Raw genomic sequence first — 19121 nt, 5'->3', positions numbered from 1 at the left:
TCACTCTGTAGGTCCAGGAAGCTCAACTATTTTCCTGCCCCCTAAATATAGGATGGCACCTGTTGGGACATGTAATGTTTCTGAATTTGCTCTTCTCAGGATCAAGCAGAGGGATTAGGAGAAGGGCGATGGCCACTAATCTTTCCCTTTTGGACTTGATGAGTTTCAACGACTGCTAAGTGCTTTTCATACTCTTTGAGATTTAAGCAGCTCAGATTCTGTTCAAATCTTCTGGAAGCGTAGGAGGGATGGGGAGAAGGGGGAATGCCAATCCTCTGGCTGTTGGTAGAATGTTCTCACTTCCATGGCCATGGTGTCCACAGGGCGTTGGCTCACCTTAGCTCTGAGGTAAGCTGAACCCCGTTCACAACGGATGCCCCCAGTGCAGTACATCAGCACCTTCTTCTCCCTGAAAAGGTCTAGGTTTTTGTCGACATAGTCTGGGAAATAGCTGAATTTCCTGATGTCTGGGGCTAAACAGCCCTGGAACCGTCCCTACAAGAGGAACAGCAAAAAGAAAACCATCAGCATTCTTGCCTGGTGGGGGCAAAGACTCTGGGCCAGACAGCCCCTGTGTGGCACAGCAGCCCTGGTACCTGCTGGTCCTATCCCATACTGACCTTTCAACCTCAAGATCTGTAAGTGAAAACCAAGGCTGCAGGCTGGGGCTCACATTCCCAGGAGCCCCCAGGAGGTGGGGAGGTGACCAGAGCCAGCCCTCACGGTACACAACACGTGGTAAGGGTAGGCTCCCAGGGGTTAAAAAGAACGTCAAGAGCCAAGCTGTGTCTGAGATTGTTTTCACCAGAGCCTGAGTTAAACAGCTTGGGTCTTCTCTGAAGCTGCCAGTGCTGATAGAACCCTATGGCTGCAGGTGGGCACACAACAGCGCCACCTACCATTTCAATTCTGGTTCTTACTTACTATTTTGCTTTCATAGAAGTTTCTGCAATCTAGTAGAATGGTATCACTTTGTCCTTGATTTGCCTGAGATAAAAACGTTTGTACTTCTTTATGAAATTCTTTTGGAGATAAATGGATTCCTAAAAGCAAAGTAAAAATTATCTTACAGCAAAAGTTCTAAACAATTGGCCTAGTCTAACTTAGATGTCATTTCTTTCTACTCAAACCTTTTTTTTTGTAATGGAGAGGATTTAATTTTTTTTTTTTAAATTGGAAAGACAGAGCTACAGAGAGAGAAGAGAGAGACAGCTTCCATCCACTGGGTTCACTTCCTAAATGGCCACAATGGCCGAAGTTGAGCCAATCTGAAGCCGAAAGCCAGGAGCTTTTTCTGGGTTTTCCATGTGGGTAGAGGCCCAGAAAACTGGGGAAACCCTTGCTATTTTCCCAGACCACAAGCTGAGAGCTGGATCAGAAGTAGAGCAGCCAGCATACAAATTGGTGCCTAAGTGGGATGCTGGCACTGCAGAAAGAGGCTTAGGTTGTTATGCTACTGCACCAGCCCCTAACCTCTTTTATTATAATAATTGTAAGTATTCTCATAATTTTTTTTGAAATAATGTTATTTGAAGATGATGAAATAACTTAATAATCCCTGGGAGAGGCCTGGTAGTTTAGAAATAACTAGTCAAATAATTATATACCCTCATAACTGCTGATAAAAACCAGGCAATTGTGGTCCAAACTGCCATATGGGTTTGCTTGTCTCACTGTACAGTCACTGTTTCATTGTGAGCAGTCATGGGAGAGTGTGGGGCATGTAAACCTACACCAAGGTGAAGCTCAAATTCTAAGCTAAGAACTCTGGCATTAACACCCAGGGGACTAAAGGACAGCCCCCAAGTCTGGTGCAGCCGTGTGTTCTAGCTCTCCAGGGCAGAGATAATCCATTATCTTTGGGGGTCCAGGCACCTCAGGAACCGGGAGGCACTTCCAGTGCACCTGATGTCACAGGTGTAGGCTCTGGTGATCAGTCACCCACCATTCCAGAGCTCTGCCACATAATCCTGGCCCCCTTCCACTCAAAATGGACCCCACAACCCCCCCTAACTGCCCCATTGCCAAGACAGACTAGAAGCCCCAGAGAATGGCCTAGGAATCTGGATTTGTACCTGCCCAATCTAGGGTTGTAGCGAGACCACAATGAGGCCAGAGACTAAATTAGTTATTGTCGCATAATTACATGGACACAAAAACAGTAGGGTATAAGGGGGTGGGGGGGAGTAAAAAAAATGTGTTGAGAAGCAGGGAAATCCATCAAGATTTCCACCTGCAGGGAACCAAACCCCTGCTGGTATTCCTGCTGCTGTTCCTGGTCAGGACAAGGCTGACAGGGACACATTCCAGAAGGACGTGTTTAAAAGAGGCCCCTTTATACGACCTGGCTCAGAGAACGCAGCGTAGCACTGCCAGGAACCTGCTCTGTCCCTAAACTCCAGTGGCATGCAAGGAAGGTTGTCTGTAGTCACTCTGTCTCCAGCAGAGGTGGTGACACTAGCAGAAAGCAGCCCTTCTGGGCCTTATCTCCTCTGGCCTGAGACTCTACCTAGATGTTTGTATCTGAACTTCCATTTCTCTTGAGCTTAACTCTCAGTCTTCTAAATATTTACATTGTTGAGTCAACCAGTCCTTTGTGCTTCCTGATGAAAGAAAGACAATACTACCTTGTCAAGTAGCCTTGGGAAATAAAAAAGGGAAAAAAAAAAGGGACTGCAACACTACCTGACCCAGTCCACAGCTGTCTAAGATGGTAGTCACCAGCCCCACATGGCTGAGGAGCCCCTGAAATGTCATCAAAGCTGTTCTATAAAAAAGGTGGCACTTATTCCACACAGGAAGAAATCAGTACAAAGAAAAGGGAACCATTTCACTGACAACTGTTCCTCTTGATTCTATGTTGACAACATTTGGATGCACTGCATGAAGCATGTAAGTTATTTAAATTAATTTCACCTACTTCCTACTTTAAAAAATGTGACTACCAGGATGGGAGTTTGGAACTGCATTTTACGTGCTGTGTGGGATGCTCACATCACAAACTTGAGTGCTGGCTCTAGTCTTGGTTCCTTCACTTTTGGTTGCACTTCCTGCTATTGCAAATCCTGGAAGGCTGGGGTGATGGCTTGGGTATCTGAGGCCCTGTAATCCTGGTAGGAGACCCAGCTGAGTTCTGGGCTCCTGGCTCCGGCAGTCTGATCTAGTCCTGACTACTGCAGGCATTTCTGGGGAATGAATGAATAGACAGAAGATTTCTTCTCCTTATGTCTATTTCTCTGTCTTTAACTTTCAAATAAAAGATGAAAAAATTAATATAATGTAGCTACTAAAAATGTAAAAATATACCACATGGCTCTCATTAATATGCCGATTAGATACTATAAACCTAGCATTATCTGGGTGATGGGAAACTACAGACCAAATGGCCCAGTTCCTTCAAAAATAAACTTGAATGGGGGGAAAGAAAAAGATGGAAGCAAAAAAGACATACTGATGAAACACAACAAATGGTTCTCACTTGAATCTCAGTAAAAACAAACTAAAAATTATAAGGGTATTGTTCAGTTTGATGTTTGGTAATGATAACACTGTTAAGATGTTCTAATACAATTTTAGTCTTCAAAAAATTATCTTTTAATGATATCTACCAAAGTATGAATGAAATGATATGACATTAGGATTCCTTTCAAAACTGTACAGAATAAGATAGAGATAAAAAATAGTCATGAATTACATGGAAGGTCATTACCATTGTCTCTACATCTTTCAGTGTCTGAACACATTTATCGTAAAAAACAAAAAACAAAGCTTTGCCAAACAAATATCTTTCAATGGGAACAGAGAGAACTTTCTAGAGCACTGCAAACTGCTTTTGTGTTGAAAGGCATTTGCTTCCTGTACAAAATGCCTATGTGCTCTATCCTGCTGACAAACTATTTACCAGTAATTATTAAACTCTTTCTAAACTGCTTCTTTGGGAAAACATATTGCTAAGTTATCATCAGCAAGATGAACACAGAGCTTTCTAAGCGGTGAGTCTTCAATTCCCATAGCATGACAGAGAAGAATCAATTTAGGCCTATTTTGAAGACAAAAGTCATCGTGACTAGCTGATTACAGTGTCTATCTTTGCCTTTGCAATTTTGTTCTTATGAAGAAGAGCAAGCATACCGGGCTGTTTGTAGGAGGTCTTATTTGGGCTGATCCCCATGGGCACAATCTCTTGAAATACACCAACGCGTAGCTCTGGGAAACAGTGAGCTCCTCCTTTGCTGGTCTGACCAATGAGAAACACAACAGAATTCAGCGTTCCAGATTCATCTCAGGGATGATACAAGTGCCTAATACAAACAACTAGGGTTTGTTCAGTAATAATGTTGACAGGTGAAATCTTAAGAAAACTCAAACTGAGGAAAAACTAGGAAGCCTCAATGGGAATTCAGAGTAGGGCCAGTGTGTTCCATGGCCAGGAGTGTTAAGTCCAAAGGTGTTTCTAGTATGCCTTCAGTTGTGCACAGGAAGCACAGCCAAGCCAGTCTGACAGTGACTTCCCCCAGCTTGTGTTGTAGAGGATGCCCTTTCTTATCTGAAACAGTAACCTTGCACCAGCAGACACCAGCTTGGCATTTCCTATGGCCTTCTCGCTTACTGCAATGAAGCACAAAGTCACTGCAATGCAACCTGGCTAGAAGAGCAACAGTCGTGTTATCCTCCTGCCCTCACATCTCCCATCCTGGCAGGTGCTGATCTCTTAAATCCAGGTTTACTAAAATCACAGTGACCTAATAAACCAGGTTCTCCCTCAAGTGAGCAAATATGTCCAAGTTTCAGAGTCCTAGACTGTATAAACTCTAACACCCTTGGTGTGTGTGAAGGGAGAGTAATGTCTACAGAAGGCACCACAGTGCCCAAAACCAGATGGGCAAGGGTATTTATCTGGCACTGCTACGTTTTCTTCAATAACCAGGACTAAGGCAGGAGCACATGGATCTAGATTTTTGTTTTTCAATTTCTCTTACCTTAAAATCATCTTCACACAAATAATCCTTAAATAAAGGGCAGGAAAGCATGACTTCCACATACATTCTGGTGGCCAGTTTGCTTCCACCAACTGTCCCATTGATCCCCTCTGTAGCGATTCGAACCTAGGACACAAGATGGTGCGAGAGAAGGAACACAGCCATTATCTCCCCAGGGCAGAACAGTTCCTGTGTGGTCAGTCAGTGTAACAGGAGGACAGTCACTGGTGGTGGTTCTTGTTTGTTTGTTTTTTTTTTTAAGATTTATTTATTTATATTAGAAAAGCAGATTTATAGAGAAGGAGAGACCGAGAGAGAAAGATCTTCCATCCACTGGTTCACTTCCCGAACGGCCAGGGCTCAGCTGATCCAAAGCTGCAGCCAGGAACCCTTTCGGGTCTTCCAAGTGGGTGCAGGGTCCCATGGCTTTGGGCCATTCTCCACTGCTTTCCCAGGCCACAAGCAGGGAGCTAGATGGGAAGCAGAGCAGATGGGACACGAACCAGTACCCGTACGGGATGCCACTACTTGTAGGCAGAGCCTTAGCCAGTTGAGCCATCGTGCTGGCCCTGGAGCAGTCACTGTGACAGACACCAGAGTGTTACCAGACAGACATTCCTGTTTTTTAAAGCAGCATGGTCACATGCACTAGTTCACCTAGGGTTTTCAGTTAATGTGTGCTGAACAAAAGAATCTGAATAGAAAGCCCCATCTGCTATGGCACTCCAATGGCCAAAGAAATGAGGTCTGAACCTAACCTAACTTGAGGTAAAGCAACAAGACCAGCCGACTTAAGACAGGGATGCAGCTCTGCACATGCTTACTTCCTATGTGACCCAAAGTAGTTGCTTTTCCAAACACCAACTTCTTCATGTCAGCAATATAAATAAAAAAAGCACTAAAATGAGCTGACTCACTGAGGGGGCGTTACACAGAGTCTGAGGACAACAAGCACAGGTGAGCCCACCTCTGTGCAGTGTTTGGGAAAAGCTAGCCATTATAAACTTCCTACTGGAACCTAAGGCCCAGAAATGCTTGGTTCTGTTCACTGATGTATCCCTGGCGCCTCTCACATGAACAGAAACTCAGCAGATATCAGTTAAATAATTAAACACAGTCACATCTGGGTCCTTTGGGTTCCCCAAATTCTCTTTGGGACCTTTCACTGGTGAGGAGACATGTTCTGGGGCCCTGCAGAATTGACTGTTCTGGTTCTGCCAAATCCTTTGGGTTAAACAGGTGCCATCTTTAAACACAGCATTATAGCCCTGTGACAGAGGTGATTTAAATCAAGGCACTGGGCTCGGCGGCGTGGCCTAGCGGCTAAAGTCCTCGCCTTGAACGCACCGGGATCCCATATGGACACTGGCTGTAATCCCGGAAGCTGCAATCCCAGCTCCCTGCTTGTGGCCTGGGAAAGCAGTTGAGGACAGCCCAAAGCCTTGGGACTCTACACCCGTGTGGGAGACCTGGAAGAAGTTCCTGGCTCCTGGCTTCGGATCAGCATAGCATAGGCCGTTGTGCTCACTTGGGGAGTGAATCATCAGATGGGAGATCTTTCTCACTGTCTCTCCTCCTCACTGTATATCTGACTTTGCGATAAATAAATAAATAAATAAATCTTTAAAAAATATATAAATCAAGGCATTATCTTGTTCTATTAAAACTCAATACCACAAGGATACTTATCAATGCATTAAAATTTGAAAATTTTAAATGGCTGCCATCTTCCAAGCCAGAGCAGATACAGGAGTGGCTCCCTCACTGGATCCATTTCCCAGGGCCTGGGTATAAAATGGAATGTGTCTCACCAGCCAGTGTCTGCTCACTGGTGGTGGCTCTCCCAAGTTCCATGAAGCAGATTCTGGATCACACCCAGGCTCCCTGAGAAATAGGGAAGGGCACAGGGTGCAAGTGCTATCCCTGCTACAAGAACTGCAGTGCTGCCCTGTAGGGCCTACAGGGAAAGAAAAGCAGAGTTGAGTCAGTGTAAGGCTCAGGAAATCCACTCTGAGGAAGCAGCAGTGACGATGAAGGGCACAGCTCCATGTGACTGTCCTGGGGGAGGCTTGCAGATTCTAAATTATTTAAAACTCAGAACCCAAATAAAAGGCAAGCACGTCTACACCTGCCAAGCCAGGGCAGAGCAAACTTTGAACTCATGCACTAGACTTTCAACTCGTTGCATTTTGCAACAGAAACCTTTCAAAGCAGTAACCTGAAGAGGAAGGCCTCATGCCTAATGAGTCAAGATCAACAGCTGGCAGTTATTAAGCTCAGAATCTTGTGTAAGAACCCTGAAACGTGGGTGTTAGAATCCCACTTTACAGGAAAGGAAAGGAAGCTCAAAGTCAAGTAACTTGCTTAAAGACACTGACTTTGATAGGTGGTAAAACTAGGAATCAAACCCAGATCTTACTGCCTCTACATTTTCTAAATTTTCTTTCCCAAAGTCTCCGATGTGTCTCCTCAAGTCTTGAGGCGATGAGAATGCATAGAGAGCAAAAGGTCAGAAACTTCCTTCTATAATTTCAGAATTTTCAGGCTCTCCTCTTTCCCTACTTACACATGAATATTCCAGCATTAAAATGTCACTAACTGGACAGGCATCTTCGGAGCCTAGGAGCCAGGCAGGTGCTGCCACCATGTGGCAAGGAACACTAACTGGCAGTTCACCAACGGGTGGGGCTAAGAAGTTGGCCTCAAAACCAAGAGACCCGTTTCTTACTTGTACATTCAGGTTTCCTATGAAAAATCTCCATCTTTTAAAGTGTGAAGTTCTCTGAATAGAGATAGTGATAGAAGCATGCATTTTCTGGCTAACTTTTAAAACTAAATACTAGGAACTATACTAGGAATCAGGGATAGGGGAAAGAGAGTTCTTTGTTGGAGTTTACATACTACGGGGCTGATAGACATTAAAATGAAAGTTAAAAATGAAAATGAAGAAAGGGTATGAAAAGCATTACAAGATGCAATGAGAGGCAGGCATTGTGGCTCAGTGGTCAGGAGGCTGTCTGGGATGCTCATACCCCTTTGTGAGTATCTGAGTTTCCATCCTTGTTCTTCTGATCTAGCTTCCTACCAACGCTCACCCTGGGGAGCAGCAGGTGGTGGCTCAAGGATCTGTGTCCCTACCACCCACCTGGGAAAGCAGGATGCAGTTCCAGGTTGCTGGCCTCGACCTACACAAGCCCAGCCAGCAATTAGGAAGTGAAGCAACCACCCTGCAAATGGCTGCTAAGCCCAGGGCAGAGCTTATTTGGGAAGCCTGAATAACAGGTGCTAGCAGCTTAACCTGCAGTTCCACAAGGTCAGCTCCAACACAGAATGTTTCTCTGTTGCTACTAACACATGGCTATAATGAAAGTTTGTGATCAGTAGGAATGGGATCCTTTGGGAACCCAGTCTGTTTTCAAAATGCAAACTTGCATCCAGCACATTTTTTTTTTTAAGATTTATTTTTATTACAAAGTCAAGATAGAGAGGAAGTCAAGATAGAGACAGAGAGGAAGTGGAGCTGCCGGGATTAGAACCGGCGGCCATATGGGATCAAGGCAAGGACCTTAGTCACTAGGCCATGCTGCCGAGCCCTTTTTTTTTTTTTTTTTTTTTAAGATTTATTTTATTTTTATTACAAAGTCAAGATAGGGAGGAAGTCAAGATAGAGACAGAGAGGAGCATCCAGCACATTTTAATGGAGGCTAATATTTGGGTCATTTAGAAGGGAGAGGAATAGGGTAAAAAAGCCTAAAGGGAGTCCAATGTAATGGCTCAGTGGCTAAACCCTCACCTTGGATTCACTGGGATCCTATATGGGCCCCAGTTGATGTCCCAGCTACTCCACTTCGCTTCCAGCTCCCTGCTTATGGCCTGGAAAAGCCTTAGAGTACGGCCCAAAGCCTTGAGACCCTGTACTGGTGTGGGAGACCCAGAAGGGCTCTTGGTTCCTGGCTTCAGATCAGCTCAGCTCTGGCCATTGCAACCACTTGGGGAGTAAACCAGATCCTTCCCTCTGTATCACCTTCTCTCTGTAAATCTGCCTTTCCATTAAAAATAGGTTTTGTTTGTTTGTGTTTTAAAGGCCTATGGGACACCCAGGAAAAATCCTTGTGTTCTCAAGGGCAACCTCCTATTTTCTTTCTGGTGGCTTCTCACCTAGCAAGTTAGGATTCTTCCAATGTCATATGCATCTTTTCTAAATTAAAAAAAAAAAAGACTTTAGGGGCTGATACTGTCTATGTAGTGGGTAAAGCCACTGCTTGTGACACTGGCATCATACTGGTTTGAGTATCAGCTGCCCTACTTCTGATCCAGTGCCTGAAAAAGCAGCAGAGGATGGCCTAAGTACTTGGGCCCCATATAAAAGACCCATACAAAGCTCCTGGATCCCTGCTTCATAATGACACAGCCCTGGCTGTTGCAGCCATGTGGAAAGTGAATTTGCAGATGGCAGATCGATCTCTCTCGCCCTGCCTTTCAAACAAATAATTATTGCTGCTTTTGCAGACTTTTATTGGAACACAACCATATCCATTCTTTTCCATACTGTCTACGGCAGCTTTCAAGCTACCAAAGTATTTAGTAGTTTCTTTGTGCAAAGCCTGTTGACATCGAGCCTACACCATTAAATACCTTATAAATGGCTGCTTAAAATCCTACTTAAAACCCCAGCAGGATTTGTTGGATCCAAGAGTCCCACAGCGAATCCTTTTGAGGAGCACAGCTGGTGTGGTCCAAGGCTGGGACACAGGATGAGCCGAGTGAAGGATGGGGAGCAGGAGGGAGACATGTTACCTTGCCCGTGAGGTGCAGTTGCCGACACAGGGCTGTCTGCCAGGCACAGACCCAGTGGGGATCCTCCAGGTCACAGTAGCAGTAGTAGAGCAGCACCTCCCCTTCATCACTGCCATGGCCGCTGTAAATCAGATGGAAACAGTACTTAAGTAATGGGCCCAAGGAAGCCACAATTCATGAATTATTTCAGGAGTATAAGAAGGTTAGGATGGACAGGTTAGGTTGGCCTGCCTTTGCTCCTGCTATTGTTCTCCTGAGAGGAGACACAGCTCCTTTCTGTATGTGCCCACAGAAGACAGTGTCTGCAAGGAACTCCTACCTCCCTGATGCTCCTTGGCTTTGCTTGTAAAATCAGAGAACTGCAGTGAGTGGAATTCCACAAAATGTGTTCTGACGTTTTTCTACGAAGTCATGTTTGAGAAGTCCTACAGACATTACCTCTTCCTGAGTCCACAGAAGGCTCTGAGAAGTCCAGCAGTAAGCATTTTTTTTAAAGGTTTATTTTTATTGGAAAGGCAGATATACAGAGAGGAAGAGAGACAGAGGAAGATCTTTCATCCGTTGATTCACTCCCAAGTGGCTGCAATGGCCAGAGCTGAGCCGATCTGAAGCCAGGAGCTTCTTCTGAGTTTCCCATGTGGGGTGCAGGGTCCCTAGGCTTTGGGCCGTCCTTGACTGCTTTCCCAGGCCAGAAGCAGGGAATTGGATGGGAAGTGTGCCCGCCAGGACACAATCTGGTGCTCATATGGGATCCCAGCACGTGCAAGGAGAGGACTTTAGCTGCTAGGCTACTGTGCCAGGCCCACATTTTAACATAGAGCTTCCTTCATTTGCCTTTAGCACCCACCAATCCAGGTGTTCTACAGAACATCGGCTGCAGATGATAACTAAGACTCTAGCATACTCATCCACATCTCTCTCATCAACAGCCTCATGGCAGGTGGTTCAAAGCCCATCTACTTTAGATACTTTCTGTGTTCCCATCTCTATTAACTTCTGCAACAAAGTATTATCTGTACCATACAATTTAACTGATAATTTCACAGCCTGTCTTCTACCATCTGCTAATCATTTCACATATCTTTGATTTCTCTAACTGGAAGACACATTAGTTTAACAGTAGAGCCATACCAAACTGAATTCATCTGTATCGTATTTTTAGTTCACAAGTGCTTCTACAAGCATCAGCACAACTCAGGTTGGTCAAGCTTTTTTTTTTTTTTTTTTTTAAGAAGTAAGGAAAAGAGACAGAAAAAGTGTTAGTGATCAGCTCACATCCGATTCTTGATTCAATTATCTTATTTTCTCTTCTTTCTGATAAACAGGAGTTTTGGTGCTGAGATGTAGTGACAAAAACATATCAAATGAATTGCTACTCACCATATTGTTCAGGAACTGCTTGGAGTCAGAAAGTTGTTGTCTAGCTTTAACAGATTTGGTTAGTTTCTCAAAGGGAAGAATTTTAATACTATGATTAAGTTCTAAAAGTTAGTATTCTTTAGCTGAGAAAGCTACAGTTGGTAAAAAAAATTTTTTTTTTTAATGAAAAAACCCTCCTTTTTTTAAGCTCTAGATTATTCAGGGCAAGGATAGAGGGAATCACTAATGTCCCTTGGTCTTTGTTCTGTTCCTGCCCTCTCTTTAGAAAGGCTAATGCATAAGAAACCCTGTGGACACTGCCAACCGACAGGGTACAGGCCAGTGCACAGAGAATGGTCTTCCCCAACACACAGTATGCATTTATGGCCTAACTTAGGCCTCTAGACAAATTCTGTGCCTTAAAACATCAAGCTGTTCTGTTTTCTTTCACTCAGCATACAGATGCCCAGGCACATTCCTACATCTCAGCATTCCATAACTGTTTTTGTCTTCACAGTATTCTTACAGGACTGTATTAGTTGTTTCAATTTTTATAGCAACATTTGTAATTGTTTCCAGTGTTTTACTATGAATAAAATTCCTGTTCAAGGTTTACTTGTGGATATTTGTTTTTACGCTGTGAATTGCATACCAGGGAGATGCATGTTTAAACTGAAAATGCAGCAGCGGGACACTCCCAAGGTTGTCACCACCTTCGTCTCCATCACCGAGGCAGGTGTTCCACTGCTGTGTCTTTCTCATTGCAGCTGTATCAGCAGGTGGGCTGCAGCTGGAAGAGAACTTTAAAGGCAAACACAGGAAACCTCACCTGATCAGCTCATCAGTGCTGACACAGCTTGTATCAGGGAGCCAGGCGGACACATCATGGCTGTGAGCAAGGTACTCTTGTTCAGGGTTCTTTTGGCCAGCAGATATAAGGCTATTTGAGGCGCTCAGGGTCACAGCCAGCTGCCTTAAAACAGACACAAGCTCCTGGTATACTTCATCAGCATGCTGTGTGGCCACATGTCTGTGGATGCTACTCCGGTCTGTGAACAGCTGTTGACAGCATTTCCACCATTTTTCTTTACCTTCAAAAGGTGTCGAAATTTCTTTGGTTTTGACAAAAAGGGCGAAAGCCTGCAATTAGATTTCAAATATCATCACCTTTACAGCTAAAGGAAGTCTCAATAAAATCCTTTATATTACCTTTCCTCAAGGACTTCCAGGGTTTTATGTTCTACCATTGTATAAACTCCCTGAGACAGTAACAGCTCTCTTATTAGCTTTATAAGAGATTTTCAGAGAAACTAAAACTGAGCTTTATGGTGATTTAAGTAAATCCTAGCACGATAATTCTAGTCTCAGACTGCAAAGCTCATTTAAATCACTCTGGAAAGTAACAGGTCGGCTTTCTATTGCTTTCAGCAGTCCACACACTAAAATGAAACAAGGGCCTGGCATCTGGCCTAGTAATATTCTTTCATCCCATACTGGACTACCTGGGTGCTATGCCTCTTAACTCCAGCTTCCTGCTAACAAAGGCTTTTGGAAGCAGTAGTGATAGTTCAAGTGACTAGATTCCTGCCACACATGTCAAAGACCTTGACTGAGTTCCCAGCTCCTGGCTTCACCCCAGCCCAGTCCCGGCTGTTGCAGGTATTTGGGAAGTGAACCAGCACATGAGCCATCTCTCCTACCTCAAAGAAGAACAAGGAGGAGAAATGTGAATAAAGTACGGTATTATATCCTGCCTTTCCACAGCTGGACTTTTTCCTCCCAACTCTTCCATACTCTTTTCGCCTGTGTTTGACTCATGTACAATCTTCGCCCATGCTGTTTGTTCCCAGAAGGTAGAATCTAGCCTCTGGCAGAACTGCTTAGGAACCTTCAGAATCTTACACAGCACTGCAAAACAAAATGCTCCATGGTCCTCCTACTAAATGCTATTTGTCCTTTCTCTGGATCTTCATAAAATTTTCTGTTTTTATTTTTCTACCTGGAAGGGCCTGGAACTCCCAAAACTGGATCTTCCATTTATGTTATCTTTGAAAAAAAGACACAGATCTTTCAAGGAAGTTGAGTCTTGACCAAGATGGAAGCCACACAGAAGTATATAAATGATAAGCAGAGCTACGCACTTGCCTGGTACAGAATGTAGATGACAGTAGTCCTTTATAACATGTGTCCCTATCTTGCTGTTCTCAGTCTTATAACTGTTTTTTTCTTACAACCTTCCTAGCTCAGTCAAGCTATTCCACTCACTCACTCCTTAACACTACTCAGACATGTGCCTGCTTTTTCAGCTTTGTGAGAAGACCATGAACATCCTTCCTCCTGTATAAGTCACCATGACCCCACCTAAACAAAAAGACAAGGAACTATAAAAGTTTCTAATTAATACAATTATAGTCAATATATAACAAGGATCCTTCAGGTACCTGACAGGATTGTTCTAAAATTGATGTGGCAGCCAAGAGGTGATGGAAAGTTTACTGTTCATCAAAATCTACCTCCCCTTCTTCCTGGGCAAACTATTTTCCAGCCTTCTATGCAAGAAAACTTGACTGTATGACCAAGTTCTTTCCAATGGGGTATACATGGAAGTGACATATGGAATATCTAGTTCTGGTCAATAAAAACCTCCCTTGCACACACTCCTCCAGGCTCTTTTCCTCCTCAGAGTTAGTGGGATAAGACCCTGGAAGATATGGTGTTGAGGACTATACAGTAATCCAGCCTGGGGCCCTGAAAACCTGCATACTGACAATGTTTCTCCCCCAACTACCCACCAAGCCCAACCCTTTCTCTAATGCGTTGAAACCAATCAATCAATCAATCAATCAATCTGCCACTGCAGCTCAGTCTAAAATTAATAAATAAGGACAATTCATAAAAGTAATGAGCAAAGACTTGATGTCTCAGGCACTAACACATATTTTAGGGTCAACAAGCAATTAGCCACTCTTGATAGGCATATTAAAACCAAAAACATTAATGGGACATCATCAATTCACTCCCAATTCTACATCCAAGTCATTTGCACTATACCCACAGTCCAATCACTTCTCACCACCCATCTCCCTTGTTACCATCTTGTTGATCCAAGCCACCATCAACTCTTCCTGAACTATTATAATAGCCTCCTAGCTTCCCTCTTTCCACAATCTCCCAAATTCTTTTCCACTCAGACAAATGATTCTTTTAAAATATACACCACATGATGTCATTTCTCTCCTTACAATCTTCCAAAGTCTACAATAACGCAGGCCATCTCCACCACATCCACTTCACCAGCTACCTTTCCAGCCTCATGGCCTTGACTTACACACAGTACAAGGGCTTCTGAACCATGAGCATTCCTGGGATGCTCTTCCTCCAAATATTTGCAGGCGCCCACATGGGATCCTGGCACATACAGGCTGAGGACTTTAGCCACTAAGATACCTTGCCAGGCCTTTTTAAAAAAAAAAAAAGATAAGAATTACAGAGTTATGTTCCATCTTCTGATTCACTCCCCAGATAGCCACAATAGCTAAAGCTATGGGTACAGGGACCCAAAGACTTGAGCTATCTTCTGCTGCTTCCACAGGTGTGTTAGCAGGGAGCTGGAGCAGCAGCACTTGAACTAGCCCTCTATTGGCTACTTTGCCATGCCTCCAGCCCTGAGATCAGAACTCTTCCCTAAGCCAGCAGGCTCAGCAGCAGCCCTGAGTTTTACAACTTCGCAAGATGACAGCTGCCTGCTCTGCTTATAACCAGCTTCTCCAATTCCTGGTTTTCTTCCCATCACCTTAGGGCGGGGCAAGAATCCCCGACCACCTGTCCAGCACTAACCTTCAGGCACATTAACCTAACTGTTGTAGTGCTCCATCTTACCCGTGATGCTCCTTTGCCTGTGGCTGAATTGCCACCACTACAGAATGCCCTGCCTATATCGCATGCTGAGCTAGAGGACAGTCTGTTTTGCTTTGAACTTATTTTTAGTAAGTTTCTAACTGATTCAACATGGCTGGCAAATACAATTCAAAGAACATGATGACATTCCCTTCCTCCCTTCCAGAACAGTCTTGATAAGCAGCTCTTTCTAGCTAGACTTGTTTTAACCATATACAAGATCATGGAACACAGAAGGCAATGTTACCTTTTTCTTTGCAAACGGGTATTTCTTTTTGGTACTGCCATCCAGCTCTGCTTTGAGATTGCTGTTGGGACTACTAAGACTTGTCTCTTTCAAATCCAGGTCAGAAAATCTTAACACACAGGCCTCCAGGTCCTCTCCCTGATCTGGTGAGGCAGAGGAAGGCATCTGGTCGAACGTCAGTCGTGTGGTCGAGTCCCTTCACGATTAAGTACGTCCTAGGGATTTAAGTAAGGCAGAACAACAATACCAAAAATTGTTGATTACTTCTTGAAGTAAACATGATGCTGATCAACCACGCAAACCAGCAAAGGCCTAGTAGCCCGAGCTATCCAGCCAGTAAACAGTACTGAAGGGTATCTAGCCAAAGCTGGGCAGCACTGTTCTGAATGCTGGCAATATATGACAGTAAACTATCTCCTTGAGTGAGAGGTAAACTGCTTTTTCTTTCTTTAAATCAGATGGTGAAAAGAAGTACAAAGAAAAAGCAGCAGGATAAGGAGAAAGTGATGCCAGGGCTCTCTAAACCACTGTTTGCAAGGCAAAGCCTTTCTGGGGCAGCAGTATCTGAGCATAAAACCTGCCTTGAGGTGCAAGTCAGGCAAGCATTGAGGGGAGGAACACCACAACAGCACTACATGAAACCAAGCAGGTCCTTTGCTAGTATCACCAGTTCTGAATATTTAGTCTCCCAAGGAAGGGCAAATGTTTTTCCTTAAAAAGCTACATGACAGTACCATTTTACCACCCAGGGAAAATAACAAAATTGTTACCATGGTCAACTCTTGTCAAAATGAACACAATATAGCCAACATACTACATTCTTTCTTTATTAATGCAAATGCTGCAAGTGAAAAAATACTAACAGGCAATAGGAACATTGAGAAAAGCATGGGCTTTGCCTTGTGGTGGCAGCTATTGCAAGTGTTGGAACCTGGACAAGCTGAGTTCTAATTCCCTCATCAATACATTGTAGCACTAGAAGAGGCATACATACAGGCCTTACACAAGAAGGTAGGCTACCTTAAAAAGTGCATGGAAAGGGGAATTAAAAGTTCAGTTCATTTCAGTGTAAATTTTTTGTAATTTATTTGTTCCACAGGCTCTGGGATTTCCCTCTGCCCCTCCTCAAACCCCAACCCCACCGTTGATTTCCCCTATATCATTACAATAGTACAGACCTTCATGATCAGTCATAAATCCATCATTTTGCTATTTAAGTGTATTCCAACATTGTAGGCATGGATAATGGCAGAGTCCAACAACCTTTACTGTCAAGATATTAAACCGTTTCATTGGGATTCCACCTTTGATTTGGAAATAGAGATACACTGCACCTTACCTTCACATCTGAATATGACAGTCCCTATCACATAGTTACTATGCATCCCCTTAAATGAAGAGCCATAAAACAAAATCAACAAGAAAAAAACAGAAAATTAACAACATGAAGTTAAATAACATACTACTGAATGTCCAATGTGTCACTGAAGAAATAAAAATCAAAAGCAATCTTGAAGCAAACAATGCTACTGTGTAATTAATAATTACATTATAATATATAATTCATTTAGTTTAATTAAATGTAATTTAATACTTTATAAAATATAAACATCCTATATAAGTATTATAGATAATAATTACTAATAATTACAAATTAACAATGCTACACAAGTGAGTAAATTATTAAGGAAAAAAAAGTTTTTTGAAGGGATGAAAATAAAAACAAAATGTCAAGTTCCCTGAGATGTAACAAAACCAATATTGAAAAGGTTATTGATCCTGTATTTTACATGAAAGTTGCCTTAGATCAGAACAAATGATATTTTTTCCTTTGGGGATTGCCTTATTTCACTAAGCATACTGGTCTATGGTTGGGACCATTTGGTTACAAACCAAATAATTTCACTCTTGTTAATGGCCGAGTAGCATTCCATGGAGCAGATGTACCACAGCTTCTTTAACCACTCCTCTTTGGATGAGCATTAGGGTTGTTCCCATGTCTTTGGTATTGTAGATTGTGCTGCTATAAATCTAGGATTACAGATCCTTTCCTCATATGCAATTTTCACATCCTTTGGATATATTCCCAGAAGCGGGATAGCTGGGTCATACGGCAGGTCAATGGTCAATTTTCAGTTTCTTAGCACTCTCCATACTGATTTCCATTGTGTTAATACTAGCCTATACTCCCACCAACAGTGAAGGAGGGTGCCTTTCTCCCCACATCCACACCAGCAGCTGTTGTTAGTAGATTTCTGAATATAGGCCAATCTCACTGGAGTTACGTGAAACTTCAGTGTGGTTTTCATTTGTATTTCCCTGACATCTAGGGAGCCTGAGAATTTTTTCATATGTTTACTAGATATTTGAATATGTTCTTTTAAAAAAATGTGTGTTCATTTTCTTTGCCCATTTCTTCACAGGGTTGTTTGTTTTGCTGTTGTTTTGTTTCTGAAGTTCTTTATAAATTCTGGATATTAGGTGCCTATGGGTCGTCTAGCACAAAAAGATTTTCTCCCATTCTGTTGGTTGCTTCTTCACTTTGTTGATCGTTTCCTTTGCTGTACAGAAGCTTTTTAGTTTAATATAGTCCAATCGCTTCTCGGCCTTTTGGCTAAGATCAAGTGTAGTTTGATATAGTCCCATTTGTTTAATTTGGCTTTGACTGCCTGGGCTTTTAGTGACGTTTCTAAGAAGTCTTTTCCAATTCCTTTATCTTGAAGAGTGCTTCCTTTGTTTTCTTCTAATAGTGTAATGGTTTCTGGGTGCAGATTTAGGTCCTTGATCCATTCAGAGCTGATTTTTGCAATAAAGTGATTGGGGGGGAAGGGTCTCCAAGAAGCACTCTCCAATATAGGAAGACTCTCCACCTGTAAGTGTAAATATTTTTTAATCCATGCATTTTTTTATAACAGGTATTTCTCCGGCCAGCACAATAGTCTATCAGTTTATAATCTATCAGTTAAAGTCCTTGCCTTGAATGCGCCAGGATCCCATTTGGGTGCTGGTTCTAATCCATGTGGCCCTGCTTCCCATCCAGCTCCCTGCTTGTGGCCTGGGAGAGCAGTTGAAGATGGCCCAAAGCCTTGAACCCTGCACCTGTGTGGAGACTCGGAGAAAGCTCCTGGCTCCTGGCTCCTGGCTTTGGATCAGTGCAGCTCTGGCCGTTGTGGTCATTTGGGGAGTAAATCAATGGACAGAAGATCTTCCTCTTTCTCTCCTCCTCTCTGTATATATCTGCCTTTCCAATAATAAAAAAAAAAGCAGCAGCAGCAGCTAACATATATAAAATATCGACCAGCAAGGCCAGCATTTGGCAGGTTAAGCTGCAGCCTGCAATGCCTCTTTTGCAAAGGGGAGCCAGTGTGAGCCCTGGCTGCTCCACTTCTGGTCTAGCATCTTGCTTACAGTCTGGGAAAACAGCAGAGAATGGCTCAGATCCTTGGGCCTCTGCACCTATGCTGGGGACTCAGAGGCTTTTGGCTTTGGATCAGCTCAGCTCTGGCCATCTGGGAAGTGATCAGTGGATGGAAGATCTCTCTCCCTCTATAAAGCTGCTTTTTTAAATAAAAATAAATAGATCTTTAAAAAATAAATTTCAGGCCCGGCAGCGTGGCCTAGCGGCTAAAGTCCTTGCCTTGAATGCCCCGGGATCCCATAGGGGTGCCGGTTCTAATCCCGGCAGCTCCACTTCCCATCCAGCTCCCTGCTTGTGGCCTGGGAAAGCAGTCGAGGACGGTCCAATGCATTGGGACCCTGCACCTGTGTGGGAGACCCGGAAGAGGTTCCTGATTCCCGGCTTCGGATCGGCGCGCACCGACCCGTTGCGGCTCACTTGGGGA

The 19121-nt window shown here is 43.5% G+C and overlaps 1 protein-coding gene and 1 pseudogene across 2 annotated transcripts in view; one reads left to right on the top strand and one right to left on the bottom strand.

Moving 5' to 3' along the window:
- Positions 1 to 19121, bottom strand: part of TSTD2 (thiosulfate sulfurtransferase like domain containing 2) — a 136880-nt gene that overhangs the window by 2496 nt on the left and 115263 nt on the right. The window contains exons 2-8 of one of the 2 annotated variants that reach the window (XM_058672550.1): positions 15280 to 15475; positions 11965 to 12275; positions 9777 to 9897; positions 4980 to 5105; positions 4132 to 4237; positions 925 to 1043; positions 337 to 495 (exon numbers count right to left, since the gene is read on the bottom strand). In XM_058672550.1, coding sequence (XP_058528533.1) covers positions 337 to 495; positions 925 to 1043; positions 4132 to 4237; positions 4980 to 5105; positions 9777 to 9897; positions 11965 to 12275; positions 15280 to 15475 — 1138 coding nt within the window. Of the gene's footprint in view, positions 1 to 336; positions 496 to 924; positions 1044 to 4131; positions 4238 to 4979; positions 5106 to 9776; positions 9898 to 11964; positions 12276 to 15279; positions 15495 to 19121 lie in introns of both variants that reach the window. The other variant, XM_058672551.1, reaches the window with a different exon arrangement.
- Positions 17874 to 18017, top strand: LOC118759966 (U2 spliceosomal RNA; annotated as a pseudogene).

Source organism: Ochotona princeps, chromosome 14 (genome assembly GCF_030435755.1).
Source record: "Ochotona princeps isolate mOchPri1 chromosome 14, mOchPri1.hap1, whole genome shotgun sequence".
NCBI classification, from domain to species: Eukaryota; Metazoa; Chordata; class Mammalia; order Lagomorpha; family Ochotonidae; genus Ochotona; species Ochotona princeps.
The sequence above is the reverse complement of the archived record's forward strand: the minus strand, read 5'-3'. Positions and strand labels throughout refer to the sequence as shown.